Raw genomic sequence first — 19,955 nt, forward strand, 5'->3', positions numbered from 1 at the left:
TGTTTTGGAATTGTGTCAAATTACTATTAGACTCTGAGGCTAGTGTGAAAGATGTGACGAGTGAGGCACCTGCAAACAATGAAGAGCTTTGTTGCTGAGCAAGGTAAGAGAATCTATGAAAGGCCTGTGAACAAAAGCAGTTTCTCAGTTTGGCCTCTGAATATATAGTCCGTACAAATGTGCGAAGAGAACGGGGGATCCCTGCTGGATTCCCATCGAGCAAGTGGGGTGGTTGACACTTTTAATAGGCAGTAGACACAAAAATGAAAAATATAAAATAAATTCCTGGTGAAATAGCAGTATCATACATGTAAAAGACACTGTGGATGATTTCAAGAGAGTTTGTGATGATATGAGCAGACACCCATGTCTGTGTTTTATATAAGTAAATCATGTAATCTCCGCAACAGAGTAAATACGTCACTTCCTGCCTCTGTCTGCTGCATCTGTCTGCTCCACCTCTCGCCTGAATAATGCAAGGGATTTGTTGCTGTTGTTAACGCGTCTGTGAAAACATCACGCTGCTTTGTGCATGTGTGAAAGGCAGACTGCGTTTATCGCTGTATTCAATTCTCCGGATTTTTTCCCGCAGGTCATGTCGGAAAGCGGCTTTAGTTTGAAATGGAAGGGACTTCGTGTTAGGCACTGGAAGCAGGCATAGGCCCAAAACAAAGCAGAAGTTGTACTTTATACCACATGTCAGCTATTGAATTTGAGACTTACTCGGTTATAACTCCAAGGGTGTGTAGGGCCAGACCCCAGAGTGAACTGACCATTAACACAAAGGCCTGTATAAATCAAGGCCTTGTGGAACATTCCGATCCACCTGTGAGTACTTTTACCTGGCAGTTTCGAGAAGCCCCAGAAGGTTTCAAGACCCCCGCAGGAACATTAGGACCCCTGCTGGGTCTGAAGAGCCCAGGGGCTGACCACCAGATACTGGAGCCGAGGGTAAGACAAAGGATTGTTAAACTTTTGGAGGGAAAACTTTCTCCAGCAGGCCTAAGAGTCTCCCCCTGGTGGTGGAAAATGTCCTAGGGAGCCTTTAGGACCCCCGCTGAGTTCCAAGCCCCGCCCACTGAGGTCCAGCTCTGACAATTCAATTGGCTGATAGCCGTGACCAACTCCTCAAGGAGGAGGACCTCTCAGGTAGAATAAAAACGCTGAGACATCAAAAATCTCTGCCATTTCCTGCTCTCTGAAGACGTCAATAGACCGTTCCCGGTCTAGCTAGATGATTTAGTTGCTAAAGGAGGCAATAACCACAAACGTTTGTTTTATTTTCATTTTCTTTTATCTTAAGTCGAAGCTTATTTTGAAAGACTATTTTTGTTTTTAACTTGAAAAGGCCGCGCAGAGGAACTCGCTCGCAGGTCGAGCTCAGAGACTTTCTTTTCCACAATCCACAACTGCGACACAGCGGTTAATCCCTGCAGGACAAAGCATCATTCTGTCGCAGAAGGATGAAGCAGCATCCCGTCGAAGAAGACGAACAACGTTTCATCCCGTTGAGGAGCAAGAAGAATCCGCTCCTATTCGGCCCAGCCGACGCAACAGAGGAACCAGCGCCACCGAGCTTGAGCGGCCACGATCATTCACTGGACTTCCGGAATATCCGCGCGACACGCGCATGCAACACCGTGAAGGTCACAGTAAGAGGCTTTATTGTCTGGGCAGAGACTAGTATTTATACTTAGCGTGTCATTTTATTTGAGTGTATGTTTGTTTGTAGATCGCTGATCTGTTTTCAGTCCGTGTTTAAACGCGGCGAAACGATACGTCACTTCCGGTTCCTTGTTTACTTTGTCGAATGTTTTAAAGTGCCTCGCGCCGTGACAGAGAGCCTCCGGCAGCACTGTTATCGTCCGACTAAGTTTGCAGAGACTTAACCTGTTAAAAGATCGGTACACAACTCCAATTTGTGTACTGAGTGGTGAAGTCACTGTAGCTTGTCTCAGAAGATGTTTTCTGATGTCTCTATCTCTCCCTCTTTCTCTTTTCTCCTGAACCTGTTTTTACACACGTCCCGACCTACACTTACACATTTAATGTTACACAGCTAAATCTTGACTAAAAGAGCCTAAATTCATCTCGACGCCATTCGGCGCCAGAACCAGGAGATAAGAAATCTCTTTGTCTAAAAAGTTCCTTTGTGTAACTGGCGACCGACCGCCATCTTGTCTTCGACCTCATGTCGTCACCGGGGTCATAAACCTCCATCTTGAACGTAACATCTTGATCTCGGCCAGACTACGTCACCACGTGATCTCGTCATTACGCCATAGCCACTCCCCTTTCTCTTTCTTACACACACACAGAGACACAGACAGGCAGACACACACAACCACACACACACACATGGATACTCAGTATTACATGTGTGACAATTATGATAAGTGCTGCTGTTGTCATCTTTGAAATATTGGAGTTTGTTAAATGAAGAATCATTGAATAACCTTAACTTTATTTCCCTTTTTAATAAATACTTTTGTAATTAAAGTATTTGTATTTCTGTGATTATTTGTACATATGTATGTGAATACAGCTGGATTACTATAGCCTGTGCACGAACTTAAAACCCTTCATTGTTTATTATATAATCTTTCATATTAAATATTGAGGTTATTAATATAACTTATATCCTTTGAGACTGATATTTAAAGATTGACTTGTTGGTCCCTGTAAACAGGGTGGTGCCCCGCAACGATAAGCAATGATTACAGATTGTATTATTCTTAATTGATAATTTTATCGTGTTCATTAATTATTTAACTATTATTAATGGATAACCGTATCATTTCTAATTAATTATTTTACTATTCTTAATTAATAGCTTTATAATTTTTAATTATTTTTAATAAATCATTTTTATTTTAATAATCATTTTTCATGATTATTAATAATTAGCCAACGTCAAATCTACTACTACTATTGCACAACAGGTGGCTGTCAGAGCAGGACAAGATCTTAATTCTACACAGCTACACCAGCATCTTACACCTCTGGTCAGCTACAATAAACCTGACCTACGGAAAGGCAGTGAGTTTAAAACAAAGGTCTGACCCATAGACTGTATATAAAGATCTGACCAGAACAGACACTGAGTGGTCTTCCTTCTGCAGTTCCTGTTGCAGAGGACAGTAAAAGGTCAAAATCAGTGGTCGCCAACCCGTCGATCGCGATCTACAGGTTGATCTCTGAACTCTCTAGACTCACTGGCAGGAGTTGCACCGCAAATCAGCTGTATGTCGGTAGTCAGTTGTTCACACGCGCTGTGTGTCTGCTACTGGCAGAGGAGTAGTCTACTGCATTTCCTTCACTAAACATTGTATAATGTACTAAAGTAAATGTCAGGACTCTACGGTATGAAGTAGGGCTGCAACTAATGACTATTCTGATAGTCGATTAGTCATCAATTATTGAAACGATTAATCGACTAATCGGATTATGCATGACACAAATTCTCAATTGCTCTTATTTAGCCAACAGCTTTTAAATTTAGCTTGAGGTTGTTCGAGGTATGTGATGACTAAAAATAAAGACAATAAAGATCGATACTTAATTAAAAAAAAAAAAGTCTTTTAATAAACTTTGCTGCATATAAGGGTACTGTTGACACAAAAGCAAAGAAAAATCAAGTTTTTGTCCATTTAAAACCAAGGACATACACAGGTATGTATACGTTTATATAGCAAGCTAGCTAACAGGCTATCTTACCGAGGCGAGTCTGCATCGTGTACGTTACAATGTGAAACGTGCCTCCTCCTCAAATGCGTGTTTCCTGCTTCCATGGAGAGTAGGTCTGCCATACAGATATTGCACGTAGTTTTTTTTCGGGCTATGTTAAGGGTGAAATTCTCCAGAATCTTCGTCGAATATTTTGTTGACAACGTCGATTAATCGTTGCACCCCTAGTATGAAGCAGTGTATCTTCTGGTCTGTTGATAACAATCAAAGCCCCAGTTAGAACAAATGAAGGTATTCACAAAGTTAAACACTGGAGTGCTTTTGAAACTGGTTTGAGTTGTAATGTATGAATTTATGTCACAAACATAAATGGTTACAGCACTATCTGTATCAGCTTCAAGGCAAAGCCTTTATGTAAAAACATTGTGCTGCAACACATATTGCTGAACTGAGAAGCTAAATATGATATTGATATTAATGTGAATATTGGGCATTGAATAGATAAAGTTGCATAACTGCCTTTCTTTGTGTATAGTTATGTTTGTACATCCAGCCTTTGACAGAATTTAGCAAAAAATAATAAATATGACCCTCTTAAGTTTTACCGTGGTCTTTTGGAAGATATCAGGGTGGTAGATCTCAGGTTAAGTTTGGAATTATAAATTGATCTTAGGTTTGAAAAGGTTGTTGACCACTGGTCTAAATGGTCTGTATGTATATAGATGACTACTCAAAGTGCTTTATAGTACAGTTTTTGCCATTCACCCATTCAGGACAATTTGACAAGTGGAAAGGGAAGACAGATCAAACCAACAACATTCTGGTTAGAGATAGGACCCGCTCTTCCCTCTGAGCCACAGCCTCCCTAGATCAACAAGTTGAGCAGCAAGTGAGTCTTCTGTAGCAGTACACAGTATACAGAACAACTCCAAAGGTTTCCACAGGACTACTCTATCTGTAAGTTGTGTTTGAATACTTGTCAACTACACAACTCTTCGCGAAATGAATAGGACCCTAACATTCCAGTGACATTTTTGGTCCCATGACAAAGAAGATATTACTAAACTTTCCATCCCCCATGCTTTAAACACATGTTTACAATGTGGACCACCAAGAAGATTTTTATATGTAAAATGAATGCAACTGTACTGTCGACATGTGCCATACATCCTGTCATGTGGTTGCCATGTTTGCACACAAACACATGGTGCAGCTTGTAAATATGTAAATAAAAGGATGTCTGCCAACTTTCCATGATGCCAACCATGGTCTGACAGGAAGTTTTAGCTGGCTGTTTCAATGAGCCGAAGAGGCTACGGCAGTCACATCAAGTTGACCTCCAAGCATCTTTGTTCAAACAGTTCCCTTCTCAACAACAGGAATGTTAGCTATGTAGAAATGTGATGTGTTAACTGATCTACACAAACAAAGCTTCCCATTGTCAGAGTGTCCCCAGTTCAAGGTGAATAATTAAGAAATGGGAGCCTTGACATTCTTCTGAGCAGGTTATTGAAAGGCACAAGAGACTACTCTCATTTCCTGTTGGGAGACAAGGCTAAATTAAATTAAATGAACTGCTAAAATGATAACCTGTGTTGGTTATTTAGATCTTGATATTTATAATTTTTTAAATGTTGATATATCCAGTATGATAACAGAGTTGTGGATTACATACACAAAGAAAAAAGTGTAATGAACCAAGGTTCTCAAATATGAATAGTTGTCAAAACAGATGTCTAAAAGTGGTGTCATCTGCAATTGGCAAATTATTTAAATCAAAACTGCTCAGAATAAGAGTAGACCTTTTAAATAAGCTACTTTTAGCCAGACTCTTGCTTGGCAACACAATTTCTAGTCAAATTTGCAATGTCCAAAGTTCACTGTTTGCTCTAGTATATTTTACAGATAGAAGTCTGTACTGCTGGCATTGACAAGATTTTCTATTTTGTATCAGTGTACCAATTTATAGTAATGAGTTTGTTGTGCCACTCTATAGAGACGGTGGTATTTGAGAAAAGGATGTCAGCATTCACTTCTCATACTATTGAAAATGGTGCATGTGCTTCGTGAAGTGCTGAGCTTAGCAGTACTGGAGTGGACAGTCGATCTGTAGGGCAGTGCAGAGTAACAGAAAGGAGTGTAGGCAACAGGAAATGTGATTATGAAAGGTCATTAATGAGTAGCACAAGATTCCACTTTTTTTAAGCAAGAAAGGGAATATTGTGTGTACCTACATTTTGTGAAATATGGCTAATATTGAGTAAAATGTGCCCCACTGCATGGATACCGTGTAATTGACAACTAATACCATCCAATGGTTGAAGCTCACAGGTTTAGGTTGGCATGCAGTTGTCTCAAGCTCTCTCAAAGAATCACCCCCCACTTCTCCAAACTTTGTTTCAACATGTCAGATACACAGGCACGTAAAAATAAGTATTGGATACAAAGAGACACCAAAATGAAAGGACTCAGGTCAGGATCGGCGGCAAACCAAATGACTTTCAGTTGTGGTCACTGTTCAACAGAAAATAAATGTTTATACTTGTGATATGTCTGAGAGGCCACTTTCAAGCTAAGGTCAAAAATTACAGTCAGATCATCCTAACGTCACCCTATTTACTCTAAAAGTCTATGGCTTGATACAACTATGCAATATGTCCCAGCCTTTTCAGACACAGTGGAGCATCTATAGTGGAGCAACACTGAGCGTCACATCAATATTCAAGCACAATGTGTTCATGCTTGGCTGCTCTGGACTGAATAAATCTGCCCTGTCACCTTTCCTTTTCAGACTTATCAATATGGAACTACAGCATGCTGGTGTGGCTGCCGCCTTTTCAGGGACCCAATATACCAGAACCATGAGACATTCCTGCATTTACCTGCTTGTGATGCTCCAATCCACCCAATACAACTAAACTTATGCAGTTTACCACCCATGCACAAAGGAGGTTAAGTGGAGAAGCGGAAGTGTTCAGCCATTATGTGGTAGCACCCAGTCTCTTAAACCACTTTCATACTACATTGAATGACTCATTGATTAACGAGGGAAAAAATCCATGGGCTGCTGTCAATTGGTGCGGTGGAATTTCCATTCCCTATTTTGATCAGGGCATGCTGTAGAAAGAGATGAAAGCTATCAAATGCTAGACTTTATAAACTGGCAACACCAGGGTCAGTATGACCTTCAAACAACCACAACCCCCTGAATTTATAAGTTCAAAGCTATTTTCAAGATATTAACCCAAATAGTGCCACCTCTTATAGTTTTTGTTAACCACATGAGCTAATGAAATCATTTGATAGATATTTGCTGGCGTTAGTAATTCAATGGAAATGAAACTGACTCGACCCCTAACACTGTACTAGAGACTTGACATTATGATCCAATGTATTCTGACCACTGGAAACAACAGGAGCTCTCTTTCAGCTACACAACCTTGAGAACATGAGATCTGCTTTTCATCACCAACTACTTGACGGCTGGATATGGGATCAGCTGCTTCGGTTATTAAAGAACAATGGAGGGATATTGTTCTTCACCATTTTTAATTTACATTGCAATTGGCGAGGGCTGGTTCATGTACAAAGGCATCCTCCTAATGTTGAGGCACATACCAGTCAGCCTCTTGTAAATTCAGAAACTAGCCCATACCCATATCTTTGAGAGATTACCATAGAATAGGCTAACTTGGCCCAAGACACCAGGCTTTAAAAATACTTAGCAAAAACAACCATGCCAGTAAATCTAGTCGGGCCAGCAGATATTGACTACATATACCCACAGCTGGATGCTGCTTTTGTAGTCAGGCAACACACAAACGGCACACTGTCATGTGAACAGTCAACCAGTATTTTGATTCACAAACAGCTCCATACTCTTACTCTGGTCCCCGATACATTCACAGCTTGTTACTGCTGATACAATCTGGATAATTCACTGATTGAAACCCGGAAAACAGTTTCAGTTCTTGAAAACTGATTAAACCTTCTTTGTAAAAGACCTGGTCACGAACAACTTGCACACTAGGGCTGTGTTTTACTACTCTCAATTCAGCAGCAACATGCATAACCCACTGGGTATTGCATCACATCCTGTTTACTGAACAGCTTAATGGGCATGTTTATTTCCAGTAGTAAGCATTGCTCAAGCCCGCCAATGTGCTTCTCAGTTACATACAAGTAGGTAAGGTAAGTAAAGGTTTTTGGGGTTAATGATCATGTTGATAGAAGACATTTTAAGAATTGATCTTTTGAATTTGGTTTATAAATTGTTACAATACAGATTGACAAATGACGGTGGGCAATTTAAATAAAACATTATGTATATAAAGCTGCTTAATTTTCAGAAAATATATTGAGAGACCGTATTGATACATATAAGACAGAATAGATTTTATTCAATCCAGAGCATTGGATTCCACAAAAAAATAAGTGCTTACGTTGGGTACTGGTATGTCACATTAACAAATACAAAAAAAAATTTAAAAATCATATTTTGTCATAAATATAATTAGTTTCTCTTACTGAAGGTATATAGCCACTTTCTGTTGGTCGAAACAATGCTATTGTTTTTGGTTACACATTGGTAACTTAATCTTAGAAAATTATTAAACATTATTATTCACAGCTGACTTTGTTATTTTCACACTGCATAGTAAAGATGACCCTGTAGCTGATTTTGGTTCAGTACCAACAAATATTTTTGGATGTGTGAAAGATAATTTAACTGGAAAAAGTGTGTGTGAGAGCCAAAATATAATATTTTTTCTAAAGAAATATAACCCTCTTTGCTGCTGTTTAGATAATTTTATTCCCAGAGTCATATCTCTCAGTGGAGTGGTTATATTGCATTCTACGCTTCCCTAGAACAGCCTGATATTTCAGCTCACTAACTTGATAATCTAAAAACAAGGTCAGTGAGATGAACAGCACTTTCTCAACTAGTACATAACAGTCACAATGTCTTGGCTCCTGGACAGTAGGCTAGACAAATTCTATGAGCAAATACATCCGCCAATGTCTGACGTTCCATTTTTAGGCGGACTAAAAGGACTTCTCATTCATGTTGCCTCAAAGATTTTTTTAAGTTCACTCTTGACAGCCATTATCAGGCAGATTTCCATGTCGTTTGGAATCCAAACAAGTGAAGGTGCGATATGAATCAACAGAGAAGGCACATAATCTCTCTTCAGAAACTGAGCGTTAAAACAGGCCATTAGAACTTCTATCACAACTATTGTATACAGTCACCATGGTAAGACATCATGACCTGACAATAGGAGTGTTTATCTTGTATCTGCGACACTTTTATTAATTTGTTCTCTTTTAACAAATTTACACAACAAAATAATTTAATGAAAACAAAATCAAACCCAACTACAATATTTCTCCACTAAATGACAGTGTCAGTGCATAATACAGCAAACTACGCTAGGTCCAAACTCATCTACTCTTCAATCTATCTCCTCACCACAGGGGGCCAGGGACGCCCCCACTACAGGCTGATGGGCTTGGCATGGGGTCCTGCAAGCAGTCAAACATGATGCATCCCTCTGCTTTCCAGTGTATGCCATGTGTCACCGGATGCTTCATTAAATTTGTCGAGTTCCTCCACTTACATGGAATTGTTTTCGAACATGTCCTGTGCATACTGGTTTTAGAATCCTTTGGCATAATATATACGGCCCCACTTTCTACCATTTAGCTTTAGGCATTTTGTTGTTGTGCTGAGTTTGAGGGAGTTACTAGCTAAATGTAGGCAAACTATATGTGCTGCAAGAGCGTGTTGCCACCAGTTATGTATAATGTTACAAGCTACATCAGGCTGAAACCTGTAGCCTGTTATTGGCCTGGCTATAATGCACACTACTCTAGCAGGGCTATTGGTTTAATCGATTTTGCCAAAGAGCATGTGTGTGTCTAGATGAAAACAAATTAGGTACACAAAAAAGTTACAATTTCTGACATACATATTCACTCATTATTACCTACATATTTATAGTGTGTATGTGCGTTTGCACATGCATTTGCCCCTATTCTAGGAGAGTAAAATACGAACACTATAGAACCCAGTGTTCTGTTAAGTACTGTACTTGTATCTCTGTAATGAATGAAGCCAGCTTCTTTATTTAAAGCTCTAGTCCATGACTGTCAGTGTTGGAATATAGACCATATAGACACAATCCTCATGTGACCACTTGCACAGTGTGTAGTGATCTCGGACTGGGCCAAACTTTGAAACATAAGAGGGACTCCACTAATTGTTTTTTCTAATGATAGGTGATATCTACACTGATTTATAGACTTCTGTCTTTTTCCAAACCATAGATTTAATACTATGCATTTCTCATGTCTGAGACAGTCGTACTTCTATTAAAATCAACAGTGTTGCCATCAATCAGTGAATTATAAACCTTTGTTCTGTTACTGTATATAGCTAAACAAACATCAGGATACATAGAGTAAACACATTTCAAGATAACAGGTGTGCATGGTACACCGACGGAACTATATTAGTTATGCATTTTTTGCAGCTTAACTAGCTTAACTTGTGTTGCAATGACCATGTTATGGCTATACTACAACACTGCATGCACTCAATGCGCAGTAGTCTTACTACGCATGAAACGGGGAATGCATAAACTCTGAGCAACAATAATAAGCAACAAGAAATGTTATGAAAGAGATTCATACAGTATAATTGTTATACTGTAAAATATCTTATGTGGAATTTACCTATTTAATAACCAAATTATTTATAAGATGCTTTTCAAAAATACTTCAATTTGAAAAACTCGAAATCAGTAAAAAAAAAAATTGTAATCAAATGTATTGAAATCAAAATACAGTAGCAGCATCGACCTTAAACATCAGTAGGGCTACCGTTCTGAAATCTACAATTTTTTATTTCCAATGTAGAAACATAATTGGGGAAGTTATTTTCAGAAGGGTGACCAAAGATTATATATAGCATTTCATGAATGGCTTCTACTCATAGTCCTGATGTTAACAGTGATGGCACTATAATAGCTCCCTGTTCCAAAATGAGCAACCAGTGCTAATTCACCAGGGCTATGGTGAATTAGCCATGCAGGCTACTGCTGCCACTTTGACATTTATCAAACTCTAACCTTGACAATTTAAGGCAACTCAGGGACAGATAAATACTCCACTTCACTGTGCTTGAGTAAAAACTACAGCGATATAATGGTTAGATCAGCAAAATCCTCTTCAACAACAATCTTAGGTCACATGCAGTTAAAACCCAAGTGTCCTTCCAAACACAAAACAAAAACAATTTCACTGAAAATAACAGGGGAATAGGGAGATTTCCGTTTAGTCAGCTGTTGTTGAGTTCAGCGAACATTTGTATAATGGAGCACGATTGAAGCTAAAACTGAGTTAAAGCCACTGAGACAACTGTGAGCCTGGCTTGTTATACCAAGTGCATATGAATGGGAGCAACCAGGTTATGTGACTGGTGGAAAACATGAGGCAAGTGGGGGCTGTTATAACAGCCCATTATTGACCATGGTGTGTGAATCACATGTTCAATCAGATATGAAAGAGATTTCCATGCACGCACAAATGTCTTTATATTTGGTCTTCTAACAAATCGTATGTAAAAAATGTCAAAGAGCTCATTGAGTTTTCACGACAAATCACAAAATTAGACATTTGCAACTAAATTGGCTTTTAGTCTTTGTGTGCCATTCACAAGATAATCACCTGACCAGATCCAACAAGCTCCAACTGTAATGGATTTTAATAGGCTTATCGCTCAAGAACTAAATCAACCAAAACCTCTGTGAGCTGTGCACCTGTAACACAGCGAAAAAACTTTTGATCGACATCCATCTGTTTTCACAGATTCTATCTAAGGTGGTGAAGGCTTAAAGGAAACGAGCATGTTTCCATTACACCAATGCACATACTACCAATATCTATGCAGAGCACATGGACTGGAATTAACTGAGCGGGTCTATAGTATTTTATGATGGTGTGCATTACTTGATAATAACAACGTTGTGAGCTTATTTCTGCCTTAACAGTGACAGCGGCAAACCCAGCCGGAGTCTCGACTGTGTCAGTCCCTGCTCTCGCGGACCATGTGTGGAGTCTTACCTTGTCCAGCTCGTCGTGCAGCTCTGATAGGGTGGGTCTGATGAGTTTGTCCCCCAGAGGTGCTGCTGTCTGTCGGTAGAAATCGATGTTCGGCACGGCGTCGATGGTGTTGTGACCAAAAGTCCTCAGGTAATAGGTGTTGGTGTGGGTGTCGTAGTGATAATGATGCTGGCCCCCCGTGGATGAATGCAAACTCGTCTCGCTCATGACGGTGTCCCCGTTCTGCAGCCCATCAGCCGGCGCTGCATCCGGGGAAGCATCGAATCCCGCTGCACTCGGATCCGCGAAATTCACCACCCGAAACCGTCCTTTGGCTTCTTCGCCACTGGTCCCAGGATCCGCACCCTGACTCTCCTGAGGGGCCTTATCGCTGGATGGGACCCCGGAGGAGGCGTCGGAGTTGGGGGACTTGTCTTCGGTGGCACCCGCTGCCTCAGTGACAATGTCCACCTGGAATCGGCTCTGACTGGGCGTCGGACCGGGCGGCTTCTGACCCGGATCGGTGGCTAGAAAATCATTTTCTGTAGGGTTGGTCTCAGCCGGGGCTGTAGGCGCGGATGTCGCCGACATGGCACAAATAACACCACTGAAGGTATGAACCGCACAGAAAAAAGCAACAAAATGTCCCCTTAAAACTTACTGGAGGAAGTGCGGGAGCCCGGGAGTCGCCCTGTGACAAACGCACTGGCTGCTCACTTTTAAGGAAGAGCACGCTCTGCCTAGGCTCAACAGACGTGAGGCGGACGAACGGAGAGCGGAGGATAGCTCGTTAGCTAACTCTCAACATGAGGCTACAGGCTGGAGACTTCCACACACTCTTCCTCCTCCTCTTCTGTCGCAGTAAACCCCAAATTCCTCCGGTTACTGCCGCTCGCTCGGAGCATCCGGACTAAATACCGTCCACCTCTGGTCTTTCTCTTGTTTAGGGCAGGATGCTGTTGTTGATCTTGCCGCAGCTCCGCCTAGACTCCCAGAGCTGCCCCTCGCTGGTGTTATACACACTGCAGTCGGCATCACAAGAGGGTGGACTTCATCGTTCAGGACGGAGATATCGCGAGAAAACATCACAATGCCCAAACAGTGGGCGGGGCGTTTTTTAGCCCCCGTAGGAGGAAGAGACTGGATGAGGGAGGGGGCGGTGAAACTGCACCAACAGGCCCACTAGCACAATACCAAGGTGGTCCAAAGCGTTCAGAGTTGGATTCTCTCACCACACCTGTGCCTGAGGCCCTGCACACATGTCTACCTCTCCTGATTTAGTCCGATCACACACAAACATGGCTCAGTGACTGCAGTGCATTATGGTCCCCCAGGACTAACCTGTGTAAAAACATCAGGCAGCTGTTATTCTGTATGAGTATGAGACATTTCAGATTTTGATTTGAATCTGCACCAAATCACACACTCCCTAGATCCTCGAGTTATTCTCAACCTATTTCAGAATGTTAAAGAAAGTGAAAAGAAAAAAATCCTGGATCCACCCCTTGATTCGGACCCACACCCAAATGTAATGTTTTCCTAATGGGTCATGCCCCACCCCTTCAGTTGAGTGGTTTTGGGGTATTCCTGCTCATAAACAAACAGTCAAAAACATGGCAGTGGTAATTATGAATTGGGAACTTACTGTCCGAAGGGCACGCATAGAATAAGTACATAAATCAGGAGGCCTATTGGAGTAAAACTATTGAACAATGTAAAATACTCAGTAAAAGAGTATTTTAAATTCTGTCTTATTCATTTGTGTAAAAGACAAAATGAAAACTTACATTTACATATATTTACATACTGATTATCAAGTAATTAGACCGACTATCAAGTAATCATGGCAGTCGGTCTGGCTCACAGTTTTTATGTTTTGGTTTCCTCTCACTGCTCTCAATGCGTTCTTTCCAGCCACAGCAGGAAGCTGTTTTTAGAGAAACAGCTGTGAAAAGACACTGTCCACTACCTGCTCAGCAGCAAACAGCAGACAAACACAGTTAGAAACTAGCTGATGAACACAACGGTGCATTTAACTGCTAAATAGCCACATATTTTTCTCAGAAAAGGGTAGAGACCAAAAAAGGAGCTTTAACATTTTTTTATAAATCAGAAAATAAATATAAAAATGTTAGACCTACCTTCACAGGAATTCAAGTTCTCCATCCCGGAGACAGATATCCATCAGTCTACAGAGATGCCAAGTATGAGATTTGTGTGGATAGATATATTATTTTAACTTCACAGCGAAAAACCCAGAGCCAGATCTGAAAGCACAATTGATCTGTTTGTTGTGATATGTTGCTCAGGCTGTTTGTCTCATATTATGTCAGTAGGGGACATTGATTAGTTGGGAATTCACCTGGGATCAGATTTGGTGAGTAGAGCTGTTCTAACTAATATAACAAATTACGCCCTGAAGAGAATAACCCGGTATGTTCACATACTGTATGTTCAACAAAAGAACAGTTTCCAGATCAGTTACAATATAACTCTCGTTGAAACAATAAATGTATGGCATTGGTTCTACTGTCGGAGTTTGTTTATTGATGTTAAAGTTACAATAAGTCAGTTCTTTATTGGAGCTGTCTATGTGATGGAATCTTCCCTGAACGATGACTAGTTAGCCATCAGGCCACTGACAATATTATTTTTTGGGTTTGTATAAATCAAAATGTGTACATCTTTATCCTCTGTAAACTGATTTGGATCTGTTTAAAGTGTTTACAATCACACCCCAACACCACCTTTCTGAAAGTGTTTTTTTACTTAGATCTCTGCATTCATCAGGTGGACCCAAAAATAACTTCAAATTAAAACTATTGCGGGGGCGATGCGTATTCACTCACTGTGTATACCACAATAAGGCAATGCTACATTTTTTTGTAATAATGCCATTTCCTGACATAATGACATAATATACACCAATTATATATAAATGATGATGAATGACAGATTAATCTAAACAGTCTGTTGATTGTGTTTCTAATCTAATAATTTGCAAATTGGACGAATTACCCCACTATATAATTTCTATCAAAGTATCTTAAAATAATTTTCAATCTATATGAGCTTTAGATTGTGTCCATAGACCTTTACGATGCATAGATACCTGAAACATTTTATTATTAAACTATGTAAGACACCAGTTTCTGACTTGATTGAGATTTCTTCTTGACATCACAAATCATAAATGATGTTCTCATCAACATAATGATACTCCCTAACTGTCTAAACAGGCAAATATTTAAGAAAAAGTTGACCATATGAAATATCATATACATGGCATTCTTTGCCACAAGAGGTCATACTAGCATCAACATCTACAACAAAACAAATGCTTCCTCAGCTACACCTCCCCCTCCCTACATGTTGGTTGCTGGGGAAGTGAAAATGGCTCCTCAACACACAACCAGATGCACAACTACAAAAGGATTTAAACTTTTTTCAGTGCCCCCCAACACCTGGATACACATTTTTTAAAACTTGTCCATGAGTAAAGACAAATTTTGCTCAGACATACAGGGATATTTCAAACAATAGCATTGCATTTTTTTTTGTCAATATTTGGTGTTTATTGCTTTCCTCTTTCAAAAAGACAAAGTTTTTCCAGTTTGGTGTTAAAGAACCTACAAAACTACTTGGGTTTGACACGACAGACTTTGTCACCTGTGTTTGGGGATATTCCGCCATTCTTCTCTGCACATCCTGTCAAACTCTCTTCAGATTGGATCAGGGGTGGTTGATGGGCAGCCACCTCCTGGATTGTCCGTGGACCCTAAAATATATGACATCGGTGATCTTTACATGAAAGTGCTTGTTGCTTTTTGAACAGTATTGACTACAACATTTTTTGAGCTTGTCATGCACTATTTGTGACCCAGAACTGTTTCAGCATATTAGTTATGCTGTCATATCATTTCTTGGTCTTATGTTGCCATTGACCAAGGGCAAAATAAGTATGCAATGTCAGGTATATGACACAGTGCCTCGAGTATCAGAGCAGAACTATCGTTTATCAAGCAGTCTTGTAGAGATCATAGTCCATGGTCAGCAGCCACCACGATCGATAGTCCACAATCATGATCCACTGCCGCCATCAAGACCCACCATCAGCTGCCACCTCAATTGTTGTCAACCAGCACTATCAGATGCCAGCACGATTCAGGATCCGCTATTGCAATCACGATCTCTGATAGGCGATCCACCATCATAATCCATGATGTGGCTTCAGCTGTGGCCCTGGATCTGCAGAAGATAAGGCAAATGGACTCCGGGGAAGAAGTCAACTCAGTAACATGTATTGATCAGATTTTAATTTCTTTGATGTGATTAGGAGGGAGACAAGGGAAGACAAGCTGGAAAGAGAAGCTCCATGTGTCATTTTTACCCCGACATTCTAGATCTATAGCAGCATAACTAAGAGCAAGCCTAAGACAAGCCTGGACTGGCTTTTACTATAAGCTTTATCATAAGAGAAGGTTTTAAGCCTACTCTTAAACCTACAGATGGTGTCTGTCTCCCGAACTAAAACTGGGAGATGATTCCACAGGAGAGGAGCTTGATAGGTGAAATAAAAAGGTTTAAAAATTTAACAGAATTTTGTGTCATGAATTTGTAGACAACCTGACCAAAAAGTGACTCTGAATTTTGTTGCCATGATGGAGAGACCTGCACCCGTGACCTGGTCTCAGTCCGATATGATCAATTTGAAATAACCAATTATTCAAAAGGATCCCACTTTACCCACTTGCTGGCCTTTGCTGTAGTGTATCAGAGGATGTAGACGTATACGACCGACTGTTAAGGCATGTTGCCTCCTCCAGGTCTGTCAATGGTGAATAAAATAATTAATATTATGTATGAATCCATTTATATATTTTGAATCATAAAATGTTTTTCTTTTCACATCACTAAAACAAACTTTGGTAGGTCACTGTCTGGCACACTGAAGCCAAATGGGGTAGCTGGGAGGACCCCTAGATCTTCTTGTCCATCTTCTGTGAGGACTCAGTGCCCTACTGTAACCACCAGCCTGACAGCAACCTCTGTACGAGCTTCTATCTATTTTTTAGGGTTGTCCCTGAAGGAAGACCTGAGCATCTGTAACTAGGTTTGTGGGACCAGTAAGCCATCATCTCCCCACACTACTACTCCATGTGTAAATCCCACTGTGTCAACACAAACAGTCTGAAGATATTTAGACTGGTCTTTGTGCCAACCCGTAGGCCACCACATTTGTATTTCTAGTTGATGTGCTGTTACACAATGCTTTTGGTTTATATGTCTGTAACAATTTTTCGTTCATTGCAGATTCTGACGTCTCCTGTAGATCCAGCCTCTCACAGTCCTCGCTCCGATGTTGATCGGCTCCTCACCGCATGTGCTAGCATTTTCTTTACCTGGATTTGGTGCAGTGGTGTGGTTCTTACACATACTAAGATTGAGGTAACCGCAGAAACTGCTCAGAGCAGCGTAAGTTGCCCTAGCAGCAGACCATGGGTTGACAAGACCAAACTACTTTTCCTTCCAGGGAAAGGCTCTCCGACCCATGGCCTTACTATAGCCATTGACAACTCCGTGGTAGCCCGCTTTAAGACTAATAGAAACCTGGGTGTGACACTCGATGGTCAACTCTCCCTTACGGCCAACATTGCTGCAATAACCCGCTCCTGTAGATAGATGCTGGACAACATCAGGAGAATAGACCCTTCTCACTCAGAAGGCGGCAAAGGTTCTGGTCCAGGTTCTGGTCACCTCTCGCCTAGACTACTGCATCTCCCTCCTGGCAGGTCTACCTATTACTGCCATCCGACCTCTGCAGCTCATCCAGAATGCAGCAGCTCAACTGGTCTTTAACCAACCGGAGTTCAATCACTACTCCGCTCCCCGCCCCTTCACTGGTTACCAGTGCTGGTCGTATGTGTTTCAAACCACTATTACTTGCGTACCGGGCTGTGAACAGATCGGGCCCAGTCTACATCCAGGACATGGTTAAACCTTACACCCCAGCCAGTCCACTCTGCTCTGCATCGGCCAATCGGCTTGCTGCTCCCTCACTGCAAGGGACACCTAGCTACTCAACTAAATCACGCCTGTTTGCTGTCCTGACTCCAAAATGGTAAAACAAGCTCCCAGTTTAGTTACACTTACATGGCACTTACATGTAGCACTTGTAGTTTGGCTTTCTTGAAGCAATTGTTCTTACTTGATTCTTGCTGATCTTGGTCCATACCCCTATGGTTGAATGCACTTATTGTAAGTCGCTTTGGAGAAAATCGTAAGCTAAATTAAACGTTTGGTGATGGAACCACGAAGTTTCTACAGATTTCACCAAGTTCCCCCTAAACTTACCCTGATAAACCAGTAACCTCGCTTCGTAGTACAGGCCGCAGATCTCAGAGAATCAATATTGTAATCTGAGATTAATTAATTTTCTATATCAGCGTTGGATGACAGTGACCTTTTGGTTAAAGCCATTTTGTCCTGACGACAATCTTTTGGTCCAGACTTTCTCTGCAGTTTAACTTTCATACATGCACAACCAAGTGGGTGGTTGTCAGCTCAGAACCGTTCTCAACAGCAACAAATAATCCGCAGGATTCAGGTGAGGGTTGGTTCAGGAAATGACATAAATGAGTTTGTAGCACATTGACACAACACTATTATCCCATACTCTCTTCAAGTCTTCATCAGTGTCTTCTACACATGTGACACTGCTTTTTCATCCTGAAAAACTTGTTTTCTTTTAGTTATTTTAAGTTATTTTGTAACTCCTGTGTTAGCAGCATCATTAATCAATCAATCAAATTGTTTTTGTTTGGCCCATATTCACAAATCACAATTTGTCTCATTGGGTTTTAATCATCAACCCCCCCGCCACTTGCTCACATTGAATCCAGCAAACCCCTGCTGTCTTCTCACATCGACCTCTGCTGAATTCCGGACTGGGAGTCAGGGTTAGAATAGACCAACAAATATGTTGAAGAGTTCAATGAGATAAGAGCTGATGCCAGTGTCTGTGTTTTGTGAAGAAAATCACGTGATCCCTTCAGCAGAATTAATCACTTCCCTTATCTGTCTCCTGCACCCACCCTTACCTAAATATTGTGGAGGATTTGTTGCTGTTGTGAACACATTTGTGCAGAGAACCTACCACTTTGCGGTGTATGTGTGAAAAGCAAACTGCGGGTAAAGTCGGGACCCAATTCTATGGACATTATACGCAGGCCCAACAGTCCCACAAAAGCAAAAAAAAAAGCGCACACTTATAGACAGTCCCCCGCATCAGACCCCTAAATATGCCAGATCCATTTCATCAAGATCCATACAGTATTCTCTGTGAAACTGGTGAAAATGTCAGTAAAGCAATTCCTCCATATCTATCTGCAAAATCATTGTGAAAGGGTAATGGGTTAATTCTTGAAACATATCCAATCCACAGAATTTTGTGGAAATCTATTGAGTAGTTTTTGAGTAATCCTGCTGTTCATCAAACGAGCTAACTAAGAAACAAACTAGCAAACCAAATATTGTTCATAAGTGAGGAGAGAATAAATGTATGGGAGTATTCTAGAGCATGTTAAGCTTTCAGGGCCCCTCATGAAGCAAAGTATGGGCCGATGTGCAGAAAGATTGAGCAAAATAACATACAATAACAAGGAAATTATTTTAATTATACACAAATATGATATTTTAATACGCTACCATCTCATGGTGCTCCACGACATCCCCCATTAGGTCTACAGTTTCCGAGCCGGGTCTGGCTGCCCGCTTACAGTGCAGCAGGGTGTCATGCTGATAATAACTCTGTGCCAGCACACATCCTGTTTCTTACACCCTTTTCTGACCAAAATCTAGTTAATGTTTATCTATTCATTAATTAGTGAAATAAAATTTATCATATTCTACTTTAATTGATAGCAATGGCTTTATCCAAAATGCAGTCTTACAATCTTGAAACGTTTTCTGTTTATTTAGATAGTGTTATAGTCTCTTTCCCCCCTCCTCCCATGGAAAACATGCATTAGTTTGAGCAAATGTCGGAGTGAGAGCTCTTGACTTTCTGCGTGCTTTCATTGCCTGACACCCTCGGGTAAAATAAGCAGAAAATCCAGAGTAGGGGATGTGAGAACACAGCAGGAGATCTCCCGCTGGTTTCA

The 19,955-nt window shown here is 40.8% G+C and overlaps 1 protein-coding gene across 1 annotated transcript in view; it reads right to left on the reverse strand.

Moving 5' to 3' along the window:
• Positions 1–12,846, reverse strand: part of slc12a2 (solute carrier family 12 member 2) — a 51,043-nt gene extending 38,197 nt beyond the window's left edge. The window contains exon 1 of the mRNA XM_053411585.1: positions 11,815–12,846. Within this exon, the coding sequence (XP_053267560.1) occupies positions 11,815–12,384 (570 nt within the window). The 5' untranslated portion in view covers positions 12,385–12,846. The remainder of the gene's footprint in view (positions 1–11,814) is intronic.
• Between the last annotated feature and the right edge of the window lie 7,109 nt (positions 12,847–19,955).

The sequence above is a fragment of the Pleuronectes platessa genome, chromosome 19 (genome assembly GCF_947347685.1).
Source record: "Pleuronectes platessa chromosome 19, fPlePla1.1, whole genome shotgun sequence".
NCBI classification, from domain to species: Eukaryota; Metazoa; Chordata; class Actinopteri; order Pleuronectiformes; family Pleuronectidae; genus Pleuronectes; species Pleuronectes platessa.